At 44.3% G+C, this 12,933-nt stretch overlaps 1 protein-coding gene and 1 long non-coding RNA gene across 2 annotated transcripts in view; one reads left to right on the top strand and one right to left on the bottom strand.

Moving 5' to 3' along the window:
- LOC309564720 overlaps nucleotides 1–12,933 on the bottom strand; it is a 626,554-nt gene that overhangs the window by 370,128 nt on the left and 243,493 nt on the right. The window lies entirely within an intron of this gene.
- On the top strand, nucleotides 8,888–10,936 carry LOC309564558 (uncharacterized protein; the record flags this gene model as incomplete). Its single annotated transcript, XM_082269204.1, has 3 exons — nucleotides 8,888–9,068; nucleotides 9,780–9,830; nucleotides 10,842–10,936. The coding sequence occupies 3 exons, from the start codon at nucleotides 8,888–8,890 to the stop codon at nucleotides 10,934–10,936; spliced, it is 327 nt and encodes a 108-aa protein (XP_082125330.1).

Genomic DNA, 12,933 nt, shown 5'->3' with positions numbered 1-12,933 from the left:
CGTGCTGTGGATGTAGTTTCGTCGCAACCTGGTCCGTGCCGTGGAAATGAGAATCATAATCACATGACCTAATAAGTAAGCCCTTTATAGTAAAACACTTAACATAGTATACACTGTATACTATGTTAAGTGTTTTACTATAAAGGGCTTACTGTATACTATGTTAAGTGTTTTACTATAAAGGGCTTACTTATTAGGTCATGTGACATCGCTTAAACAATTACATGCTCTGGCAACCAGGGCATTCAGAATGAAGTGCAGTATCAGTCTTGCATGTGTTCCTCTCTCTATGCTGATCAGTTGCTTGACAACAACAACAACAACAACAACAACTTTACTTTTAAAGTAATTTATGGCTGTTGGTGTTCCCTGCCTATGCAAAAGAGGGGCAGATAACTCGAGTTTAGTAACACTTTAAAGCCCAGGACTCTCCTTCCACCTCCAAGACAAGCCTCAGCAGCATAATATCACAGATACAAGGTTGATACTGGCCTTCATAAGCTGTGCTCACAGTCTAGTACCTCTAGCTTTGGCCCCATACTTTGCAGAGCACATCTTACATTCTGTTCCATCAATTTGCTGCTCAAAAAGAAAATGCATGAATTTACGTTTTGAGGGCAGTAATATAGTATCAAGTTTTTAAAGGTTTTTACAGGTATTTATACGTATATTTGTTTCACTGTTAACCACTTCAATTCCGGAAGGTTTTACCCCCTTAATGACCAGGCCATTTTTTGCAATTCGGCACTGCATTGCTTAAAAATGACAATTACGTGGTCGTGCAATGCTGTACCCAAATACAATTGATGTTCTTCTTTTCCCACAAATAGAGCTTTCTTTTGGTGGTCTTTGATCACCTCTGCGTTTTTTAGATTTTGCGCTATAAACAAAAAAGTGCGACAATTTTGAAAAAAACACAATATTTTTTAACTTTCTGCTATAAAACATTCCCAATAATTTTTTTTTTTTATCAGTTTAAGCCAATTTGTATTCTGCTACATATTTTTGGTAAAAAAATCCCAAAAAGCATATATTAATTGGTTTGCGCAAAAGTTATAGCGTTTACAAACTACAGGATAGATTTATGGACTTTTTTTTTTTAAATCTTTTTTATTAGTAATGGCGGATATCAGCGATTTTTTTCGGGACTACGACATTGGGGCGGACAGATCAGACCCCTAACTGATATTTTTTACATTTTTTGGGGACCAGTGACATTAATACAGTAATCAGTGCTAAATAATATCCACTGTTACTGTATAAATGACACTGGCAGGGAAGGGGTTAACACTGGTGGTGATCAATGGGTTAAATGTCTTCCCTATTGTGCTTACTAACTGAGTGGGGGGGATGGGTTGGACAGAGAGAGATTGGTGATTCAGCTTAGCTAAATCACATGATCTTTCCCTGCCTCTCTGTCTGAAGAGCCGCCTGCTTTGTTTACATAGGCAGGCGGCTCTTCTGTCATTCTAGCTGAAGACTGGAGACTGGCACCAATCAAGCCCGCTCCTCCCGCGGTCTGGCCGCCGAAACCACATGCACATAATCACGTAGATCTATGTGATTATGCGCAGCTGAGCCGCCCTGCTGCAGTAAATCTGCATGGGGCGGTCAGCAAGTGGTTAAAATGCAAACAATTGGGGGGGGGGGCGTGGCCGCCGCGAGACTGCATGGACGTCTGAGAGCATAGCTCCGCCGGACCAGGGAGAACATCGGCATCCATCGGCGCCCTAAGGCTTCGTTTTTCAGCCAGACCATCTCTGCTCGACTGCTACGCACCCCAGCCTTCCTACCTGATGGCCAGAAAGAAGAAGGAGACCGGCCATCCAAGGCAGCTCCAGCACTTCTTCATGCCTCAGGACAGGCCAAGATGGCGGCGGCGGCGGGTCTCCGGCCTCGACTAGCGGGACGTCCCATTCCTCGCTCAGTCCTCCACATGCATCGGCGCAGAAAGCGGGCCAACCTCGGTCGCCTGCAGCCTCTACTCCGATGTCCAGGAGCCGGTCAAGAGCAAGCCCAGGCTGTCGGGGGAGATACCGGCGGTGGAGGTAAGCCAGGGGGACCTGTCCTCCATAGACTCCACCAGGGAACTTTCCCCCAATATCAACTCATTCCCTGCTAGCGAGAGGCCGGTCTCTGAGGCTAGGCTTAAGGACATGATGATGATGTCCCTGCGGGCGTCCATGCATGCAGACCTTATGGAATGTGTTGGCGCATTCAAGGTGGAGGCGAAGTCCCTGGGGGGACGCATGGACAGAGTCGAGTCCAAGATGGGGGAGTTTGCCGCCTCCCATAATGAGTTGATAGATGCCCATTACACCCATGAGGATGAGATAGAAAAGCTCCAATCTAAAATAGCGGACATGGAGGACCGCTCCAGGCGGAACAATGTTAAAATTAGAGGGGTCCCGGAGTCTGTGCTTCCCAATGACCTGGATAGTTATGCACGTGCCCTCATCCTGGCGGTCCTCCCTAACACCCCTATATCTGAACTGGTTATTGATAGGATCCACCGCCTGCCTAAGCCATCCTACCTCCCTGAGGAGATTCCCCGGGATGTCATTATGAGGGTGCACTTCTACCATGTGAAGGATAATCTTATGTCAGTGTTCCGGAGGAAGGCCCCTATTCCAGATGCATACTCCAGGATCCAACTGTTTGCGGATCTATCGCAATATACCCTACAAAAAAGGAGAGCCCTGCACCCGCTGACAAAAATCTTCAGAAATCATTCCATAGTTTACAGGTGGGGGTTCCCCGTGAAGCTCACAGTAACCTACAACAATAAAACCCACAATGTTACCTCCATGCAGGAGGGCCTGGATTTGCTCCAGACGTGGGGTATCCTCCCTGATCAGGATCCCACCCCGCAGGAACCCTCTGGTCGCATATCTCCGCTATCTGAGGAATGGCACACAGTCACACACGGAAAAAAGGGGATGAAAAAGGCCAAGGGACAGCCTTCCCAGGCTGCATCGCATAAATCCTCTTCCTGAGTCCGGCCACGGAGCCCACACTCTTTTTCCCCCCCATGATTATGTGCAGTATACCTGCTCACGAGACTTGTTTCAGTTTCCCACCCATTACTAGAGCTACTCGAATGAGCTCTTTTGTTTTGATGTTCTTTGTTTTCACCTTGTTATTTTTTTCTGGTCAGCCGAAATATACCTGGTACTGCGTACAACAACATACCCTGCCTGCAGCCGGAGCCCGCTACCCTGACTGTCTGCAGCGGTTCGCTGGATGGAAGTCCCTGTCTCCGCTCTTTGGATGTAGTGATCCAGGTAACGTTCTCTATCCTTCTATTTTCCCAACATGACTGTGATTATTACGTCCCTGAAAGTACATGGCCTGAACCACCCCGCCAAGCGGGCATCAATGTGGCGTGAAGCCTTAAACCTCAAAAGTGATGTCCTTTGCATACAGGAAACCCACTTTCACCACTCTGCAACCCCTACACTGTCTCACAGAAGTTTCCCGCACATATTCAAGGCTTCAGCTGACTGCAAGCGCAAAGGAGTCCTCATAGCCGTCAAAGACACAGTGGCCTTTTCACTACATAAAGAAGTTCCTGACCCCCACGGTCGCTACCTTTTGTTGCAATGTGATCTCAACAATGCCCCCTTTACTATTTTGTCCGCCTATGCCCCCAACTCGCACCAACCGCGTTTCTGGAGGAAAATGTTCCGCTTGCTGGACAAACATAGATATGGATCCATGGTTGTGTGTGGGGACTTTAATATGACAGCTGAACCCTCTTTGGACATCTCCTCCTCGCCCAAACGTCGCCCTCCTGCCCTTTAATCCCTGTTGCACGAGGTGGAGATGTTTGATGTCTGGAGATGCCATCACCCAGGGGAATGAGACTATTCTTTCCACTCCTCTAGATACAATATGTACTCCCGTATCGACATGATCCTGGTTGACAAACACTTGCTGCAAATGACTAGGAACTCTTCCATCCACGACATTGCCTGGTCGGACCATGCCCCTGTGTCCATAACGATACAGGAGGCTCGTTCTCCGGGCATGGCATATATTTGGAGAGCAAACACCCAGGTCCTGGACACTCCTCAATGTGCCTCTCACCTGGAGTGGCACCTTGTGGAATATTTCTCCCATAATGCGGGTTCAGTTTCTGACCCAACGGTAGTCTGGTGTGCCCATAAGGCCTTTATTCGTGGAATTTTTATTAAATTGTGTGCACGGCTTAAGAGGCAGAGGACGCGGCAGCTGGACCATATCTTGGCTGAGATTCGCAGACTGGAACCTATGAATAAGACCACCCCAAGCCCTACTCTGTCCCATCAATTGACCAAACTTAGATCTGACTTGCGCAGTATGTTGATAGCGCAACAGGACAAATATTTTAGGGCCCTTAAACTTTCCCACTATTCAGCGGGTAATACGGCCGGGAAGCTACTGGCCTCCAAGCTTAAAGCTAGGCGGGTCAAGGACAAGATAGCCTATCTCCTGGATCCTGTGACTAAGGCTAAAATTTTAAACCCTCAAGATATAGCAAACACATTTGCTAGCTATTACGAATCCTTGTATAACCTGAAAGATGACGCATCCACTCCCCAACCGACGGACCAGCTTATCTCCGATTTCTTAGCTTCTATTGACCTGCCTGCACTTGCTCCGTCCCAGCTGAAAGCCTTGAACGCCCCAATAACACAGGCTGAAGTAGAACAAGCCATTAAAACACTCCCCTCTGACAAGTCCCCTGGACCGGATGGCCTGCCCAATCTGTATTATAAGAGATTTGCACAAATCCTCAGCCCCCATTTAGCCTCGATGTATGCGGATGCGGTGTCCTCTGCCTCTCTACCTAGGGAAATTCTTCAGGCACATGTGGTAACGCTGCCTAAGCCAGGGAAAGAGCCGGTTTCCCCTCCCAACTTTAGACCGATATCCTTGTTGAATACAGATGCAAAGTTGTATGCCAAGGTTTTAGCTCTTAGACTTCATCCCATATTGCCTGATCTTATCAACCCGGACCAATCCGGCTTTGTACGTGGTCGCCAGACTTCTGATGCGACTAGAAGGGTCATAGGACTTATAGACAGGGCGGGGTCTGGTCAGGTGCCTTCTCTGCTGCTCTCGTTGGATGCGGAGAAGGCATTCGACCGGGTTCATTGGACCTATATGAGTGCGGTGCTGCAGCGGTTTGGCTTTCAGGGTCCCATTTTGAATGCAATACTAGCGTTATATTCCAACCCATCAGCGAAGGTTTACACCTCTAACATGTTATCGAAAGCATTTTACATAACCAACGGAAAGAGGCAGGGCTGCCCACTATCCCCATCTATCTTTAATTTGCTTATTGAACCATTGGCGGCGGCAGTTAGATCCTCCCCCCACATCAAAGGCCTTGTGACCGCCTCGGGCTCCCACGTAATTAATCTTTTTGCTGATGATGTTATCATCTTCATGACGGACCCAGAGAGGTCACTGGCTGCCACACATTCACTGCTGCAGAGATTCAGTCTGATCTCTTATTACAAGGTTAACTTTACAAAGTCCCTGATCCTACCTCTGGGCCTTCCCCAACCGCTCTGTCGCAAACTGCAACAGACGTACCCCTACACCTGGAAAAAGGACTATATACCCTATCTGGGTATCCTGTTGACCCCTAAACTGGATCAGCTGGCTATAACCAACTACCCCCCTTTGCTAACCAAGATCTTGCAGGAATGCCAGCGGATAGTGAAAACTGAGCTCACATGGTCTGGACGCCTTGCCTCGTTCAAGATGGTTCTCCTACCCCAAATTCTCTATATCTTTCGTTCTTTGGTGGTCCCAGTTTCTCGTAGTACTCTTCTTTCCTTGCAAAGGGCACTGAGGGGGTTGGTTTGGAGGGGGAAGAGACCTAGGAGCGCCCACTCGTTTTTTATCAAGCACTGGTCCGCGGGGGGGGGATGGGTATGACCGACATCAGGGACTTGCCTCTCATCTCCTTGCCTCTCATCTGACCCAGCTGAAACACTGGGTGGATCCCGGGTCCCATGCAATATGGAGCGCCATGGAGGCGGATGTCTGTTCTTCCCATCCTCTGCGGACGGTGCTTTTGGCGGACATATGGAACCCCATGCCACTGGAGGGACTGCCTATTTCGGTCAGGGCCTCGTTATTGGCATGGAGGGCGTTCGTAAAGCAGGATCTTCCGGCCCCCCTGAAGGCGCGGGTTCCCGTGCCACTGGGGGTGCTGGAAATGGCCATACCCCACTCATCCTTTAAGGTGTGGAGAAACAGGGGCATTAGTAATGTTGACCATATCCTGTCAGGCGACATCCTCAAACCCTTTGAGGATCTGCAGATGGAGTTTGATCTCCCGGCCTCGGAACACTATAGATACCTACAAGTGGCGCATCTTCTCCGCTCCTTGGCATCCCCACATATCCACTTGCCCTCGAGGGGTTGGCTGTTCCTGCTGGGCAATTTACGCTCAGTCAAGGGAACATCTCTGTTCTACAACTTGTTTCAAGCCAAAATGGATTTTAGCACAACCGCTCCTCTCACGAAATGGGAGGTAGATCTGGGGGAATCATTTACAGCCGCTCAGTGGAAAATAGCCTTCCGCTCCATCAAACAGACCTCCTCCTGCACCAACCACTGGGAACTATCCCAGAAGATCAATTTGCGCTGGTACCTTACACCCTACAGGCTATCCAAATTTGTACCTGACCATTCGCCTTTATGCTGGAGGGGCTGTGGCGAGGTGGCCCATCTTATGCATGTCTTCTGGTCTTGCAGACACCTTACTAATTTATGGAATACGCTCTTTTCTATAATATCGGATATCTCCGGGCTTCCTGCCCGGCCCTCTCCAGCACTGGCGATATTAAATGTAGGGATTGAGAGGTTCCCTCCCGAAAGCAGCTCCATAATTACCCATATTCTCTTGGCTGCCCGCAGCCTAGTGGCTCAGCAATGGAAATCTAATGTAGTGCCCCGAGTCTCAGACATCATTGATAGAGTCAAAACTAATTTCGCTTATGAGCACCTACTAGCCCATAAGGCTGGTCGCGGTGCCAGATTCGATAAAGATTGGTCTAAATGGTCCTCCTGGCTCAAGGGTAAAATCTAATATTGAATAGTATGAAACTGATGTGTTGATAATTCAGCTGACCAGCTGTTGTTATGTTGTTATGTTGTTATGTTGTTTAGTTGTTACACCCTTCTTTTCCAATCTCCTATTGCCCTTTTATTTTGGTAATACTGGATATGGCTATTGACATGTTTTCCCACTCCCTTTAACATGCATACTATGCTCTTCCTTCCCCCTTCCTACTCCCCCAACTCAGGGACTCCTTCCTTCCCTTCTCACCCCCCGTTCTTCCCTCCTCCTGTCCCTTTTTCCCCCCCCTAGCCCTCTTCCTTCCCCTTCCCCCCTCCATTTCTTACTTCCCTCCCTGCTTTCGCCCCCCCCTCCCCCTTCCCTCTCCTCCAGACCACTCCCCCCCCCTCTTCCACCTACTTCCTCCTATCTATCCCCCCTCCCTCCTCCCCTCCTCCCCCTCCCCTTCCCCCCCTCCCCCCCTTACCCTTCCTATCTTTCCCCTCTTCCCCCTTCCTCCCTCCTCTCCTCTCCCATCTCTTCCACTCTTCCCTCCCTTTCTTCTTCATTTCTCGTCTTCTCCCCCCCCCTCTTATCCCTTCCCTCTCCTCCCCCCCCCCTTTTCCCCAATTCCCCACCTCACCCTTGGCCGTTTCTTCTTCCCCCCTTCCTCCCTATTATAGACTCATTCCTCCACCTATCTTACTCAATCCCTCCCCTTTCTCCCCCCCCCCTCTCCCCTTCCTCTGTCCTTCGTCCTCCTCCTCCTCCTTTTTGCCCCCTTCCCTGAAAACTATGTCAATTGACTTACTTCCTACTTGCAGCACTTCAGGTCTTGAATGCACCTCCTTGTATAATGATGCAATTGATGTCCATGTTCATGCTGCTCTGCGCTTTTTCTATGCTGTATGTTATTGTGCTTGTATTGCCTTAATATTTAATAAAAATCTTTAATGGAAAAAAAAAATGCAAACAATTAATAAAGGGTGTAATAGTGACAGAAGATATACAGAGCAATGTTTTTCTTTTTTTTCCTAAAGAGAATGCAGAAAAAGTAGTTTGCTATCTATGTTTTCTATGACTGAATTATATTATTCTGTATGAATGTGCCTGGGGGGGGGGGGGCATGAAAGGAACCATCACTTTTATAACTCAGCTGTGAATGCATATTTAATCCCAAGCTATTGGTGTCTGTAATCAGCGGACTTTATCAGCCAAGTTGTTAGATTACACTTGAAATGAAGATGAGATCCAAGGTTGCCATGGCTGGCCTCATTCTGAAAATGCTGATTGTTTGTGTCAAGATGTGTTAAACTGACTATGCACTAATTGGTGAAAGTGAATAGAGCAAAAACAAAGGACAACTAATGACGTACTTCTGAATAATCAAGACCCCTATAAGCAAACATGTTTACCTTTTGAGTAATATTGCACATGTCTTAATATGAGAAACATGCTGCAATATAAAAATGACTAATACCACAATCTTTTAATTTGCACGCTAACCCCAAATAAAACTATGCATCAGTATATAAACCAATTAAAAAGGAATTAAAAAGAACAAAAAAAAAATCAAAAGTTAAAATCATAGAATGTAGGTAAATAATTAGCAAAGTGCTAAAAAAAGACCAAACAAACTAGTAAATGATAAGCATGTGGACAGAGTTTCAACACCCTGTAAATCTGTTATAACCAGCCAGTGGTGGAATGTGTTCTTATTCCACCTCCACTCACAGTATATATAAAAAGGTGCCATCCTAGAGTATTCAAACAACCTAAAAATCTCTTCAGAATATTCCAAGAAGGAAACCAAATTTAAAAGCAGATATGTCTGGAATCAAAGGGAAATGTGTTACCCAGAAGATCCAATGCCAAGATCCATGCAACCCTTGCCAAAACGTAGTAGTCTGCAAAGATCCATGCAACCCTTGCCAAAACGTAGTAGTCTGCAAAGATCCATGCAACCCTTGCCAAAACGTAGTAGTCTGCAAAGATCCATGCCAAGACTGTAAGTGTTGTGTTTATAAACTATATCATTTTTATACTGTGCATTAATTAAAGTAGAAAGGTTGAATAAACTCCCTCCACTGTAAAATTCTTTCTTTCTTTTAATTTCCTGCTAAAATTGTTTGGGTAGGCAAGTGTGTCAGTTAAAACTTATCGTATCAATAACTGTAATTTAATTTTAGCTGGACTGGTTATCTAGGTTTACTTTTATATTAAATACACAAATAAGCTGGCCCAAACAAACTATTTCCATAATTATTTTATGCGGCTGCTGTCAGAGCTCTATAAACTGTATTTAGCATCAGCTGCATTCCTGGAGCGGTACTGGGAACTCTGTTGGCCCAAATATGCTATTTAAAGTAAAAGTAAACCCAGAGTTGAGTTTTGTTTTATCTCCAGGAAAAAACAGCCTTAGATTATATTTTGTATGTTCGGTTACATGATCTATAATATCATAACATGTAAAAATAAGCTGGAAGAGGAATTTGATTGCAGAGGTCGGATATGAAGTAAACAACCCTGTCATTGTGGTTGCAGTACCACTGAGAAAAACATGATGAACTCAAGTTGCAGTAGATAATTAAATCCAGGGTAAACATAAATTATGCAGATTTAACTATGGTTGCAATATTTGACTGAGCATTATATGTTATTAGGTTAACTTTATTAGTTGTCTGGTATTCTTCTTTAATATATGCTTGTATCTCTTTAGCATGTAAGCCTCACCATCATCACCATGGCACCGCCTGTGTTCACCAACAAGGTAATAGGAGCAATAGATTATTGTTTTAAGTATTTAGGATAATGGATGAACAGTGTAGACTTTAAAATATGCCAATCCCCCCATCACTGAGAAAGGTCACCAATTTTTTTCTTCAGCAATCAAAAACAGTGCACATTTTGAGTTGTTTCTTTCATAGGCGGCTTTTAAAGAGGCTTTTTATAGGTGGCTTTTTGAAGGCAGAAATGAAAAGTCATACACATTCTCCACATGTATTTAGCAATGCTTCAACCTTTTCCTATCAGTCGCAACACAGTGGGTAAAAAAAGTAGAGTTTTGTATCACCATACCTCTGGCATATAAATGCAACATGGAATTAAATATGATTGCAAATTGATTAAAAATGAGGGGGTTGGCTCACCCCACCCGGGGGGGGGGGAGGGTACTGGGCACAGATGCTATTCTACCACCGCCAAATTTGGCAGTTGGCCATGAAACACACAAAAGCCTCTCCATTTCATGCTCATACACCCCTGTGGGATAATCTGCATCTGCCTGAGGTGTTGTTGGTACCTGAATATTATATTTGGATTAATATGGGGGTCATCAACCTCTCACATGTCCTCTCTGGTATATGGTAAAATCATTCCTGGAACTCAGGACTGGGTTTGGACTACCTAACCACATGTTTTTTCGGTACCTTCAACTTCACCACGAGATCAATACCTAATTTGGGGACTCCATTCCCAGTCTTGATTCCTTGCATTTATTAGACCCCAAGAAATATATTTCCACACTTTATAATTATCTAATGTTTCTTGATGCTACTACACTGGACTACCAACTAAAAGTGCGCTGGAAAGCTGAAGATGGGGAAATAGCAGATGAAGACAGGGATAAGGTCTTAAACAACTGCAGATTAGTCTTTCCCAAGGACATCGGCACCTACTAATGCTGCTAAACTCATTCTGAGCACTCAGGCTTCAATGGCCTCTGGTCATGAATGGGTTAGGATGTAATATATGACTAATGAAGGTTTTTTTTTCTTGGCAGATCCATGCAATCCATGCAACCCTTGTGTTGTCCCCTGTTGTCCTGATCCGTGTGATCCTTGCCATGGACATGGACATTTCTGCTGTGATAAATGAAGACATCATGTGCCTATAATCTGAGCTACTCATTTTCTTCTCTGCAAAATAAACCACACTCATCTCATTGTACGATGTTAAATTCTGCATCTTTTTGTCTCTGGTTATATAACCCTGCTCAATAAAAATCTTAGCAACTGATATGTTTTTGCATTTCGTCACTTGTTCTATACTTAACAAATTGTTGGTCGTATCAAACATACTAACTTACTATTAGGAGGTTTAAAAATTTTTAGAAAGGAGATATTTGCTCATTTTTTTTTACAAATTAATGGCAACAGCAATATTGGGGGATATTTACTAAAACTGGTGCACACAGAATCTGGTGCAACTGTGCATAGTATCCATTCAGCTTCTAACTTCAGCTTGTTCAGTTAAGCTTTGACAAGAAAACCTAGAAGTCGATTAGTTACTATGCACAGCTGCACCAGATTCTGTGTGCACCAGTTTTAGTAAAACTCCCCCATGGTGTTTTATACAAAGCATCACCATTTTAAAATATTACTTATAGTATCATGGTGATGTTTGAATATATTTTTAGGGCAGTAAATGTTTTTTATTTGATATACCTTATCATATCTATGACAAAAAATGACTTGTACATAAAAAAATAAACAATTTTTCCAAAATGGTTTCCCTCAGAAACTGTTAACTTTGGGATGATGTTTGTGTCTAATTTATTGTACATTCAGTCATCCAAAAGTTAACAAGCCTGGTCATAACCCTGTCTGTGGTCAAAACACGCAATTTAAAAAGAAACTTTGGCTTATGACATTGTCATTATTAATGTATTCAGAGTAATAACTGCCCAATCTTAAAGGATTTCTGGGAAAGTGGATTTACACCTGAATACAGTAGAGAGTTCTTTTTTTTTCAAAAACAGCATCTGTTCATTACAAGCTGTGACCCTACAGAATCTGGATTTCTTACATACTGTACATATTAAGCCAAAAATAAGTCCTACACAAAAAAACCCTTTCAAGCAAGGCCAAATGTATGTTCACTACAGTTGAACCCACAAATGTTAGTTTAAAAGTTTGGAAAACACTCCCAATATGATAAGACTGTAAGTGTCAAAGGGGGAGACATTATTTGGCATGTATCTGTAGATGCTTCCTCCCTAATCATAAAATAATAAGCCTACTTTTCTTTATGCTTTACATTTAGAAAGATGTTTACAGCACTGCCCAACTTTTGCACATTTCCAATTTCTGCCTAAACCGCTTAGCTGCAGGTGTTCAGTTTCAAGCAGTGGTCTTCACAGGTAGCTGCTGCTGTCAATCACAGGAGGGAGGTGAATTGGTTTATCAGCTCGTACCGGCCAGTGAGAACATCCATTCCTAAGGGGACAATGCTGGCCCTGCTTGGGAGCCACTCAGGGCAGCATTGTAGCACAGGAAATACCAATCCAGTTTGTAACTGGTAGGAGCCCTAGGCTTAAATAGTAGCAATAAAGACAAGTGGTGCAAACAACTAAGAGTCTGCAGCAAGTTTAAGCCATTATTTCTTGGATTTAAATTTTAAGACACTCTTTAAGGTTTGGATACTCTTTAAGGTCATCTTTGTTTTCTTGGAATGACCTAAAACCACAAGGAAATATATAAATTAAAATTTCATTTTTAAAAACCATAGCAACAGACAGATCTAGTCAGCAGGTTAAAACAACGTGCACCAATAACATGGTCTTCTGACTCCCACTCCTATTCCTCACTAAATTTATTTTTGCCCAAGTTATTTCTGCACATACATCCACAGGCCTACTGTATACCATCTACAGAGGATGTGTACAAGAGAAGATAGATCTCACATACTTCAAGAACCATGGGGTTACTACAAAGTTTAAAAATGTATTCATATCAGATACGACATTATATTGCCAGTGAAAAGCCAGAGTGAAGAAAAGAATAAAAAAGTCAAAACATTAAAGTTTTAGATGTTAGAGCCGGTTCACACTACTACGACTTGTCAGGCGACAAGTAGCGCTCCATGCTGTGCAA

Source organism: Pelophylax lessonae, assembly GCF_965119305.1.
Source record: "Pelophylax lessonae genome assembly, chromosome: 9".
NCBI lineage: Eukaryota > Metazoa > Chordata > Amphibia > Anura > Ranidae > Pelophylax > Pelophylax lessonae.
The sequence above is the reverse complement of the archived record's forward strand: the minus strand, read 5'-3'. Positions and strand labels throughout refer to the sequence as shown.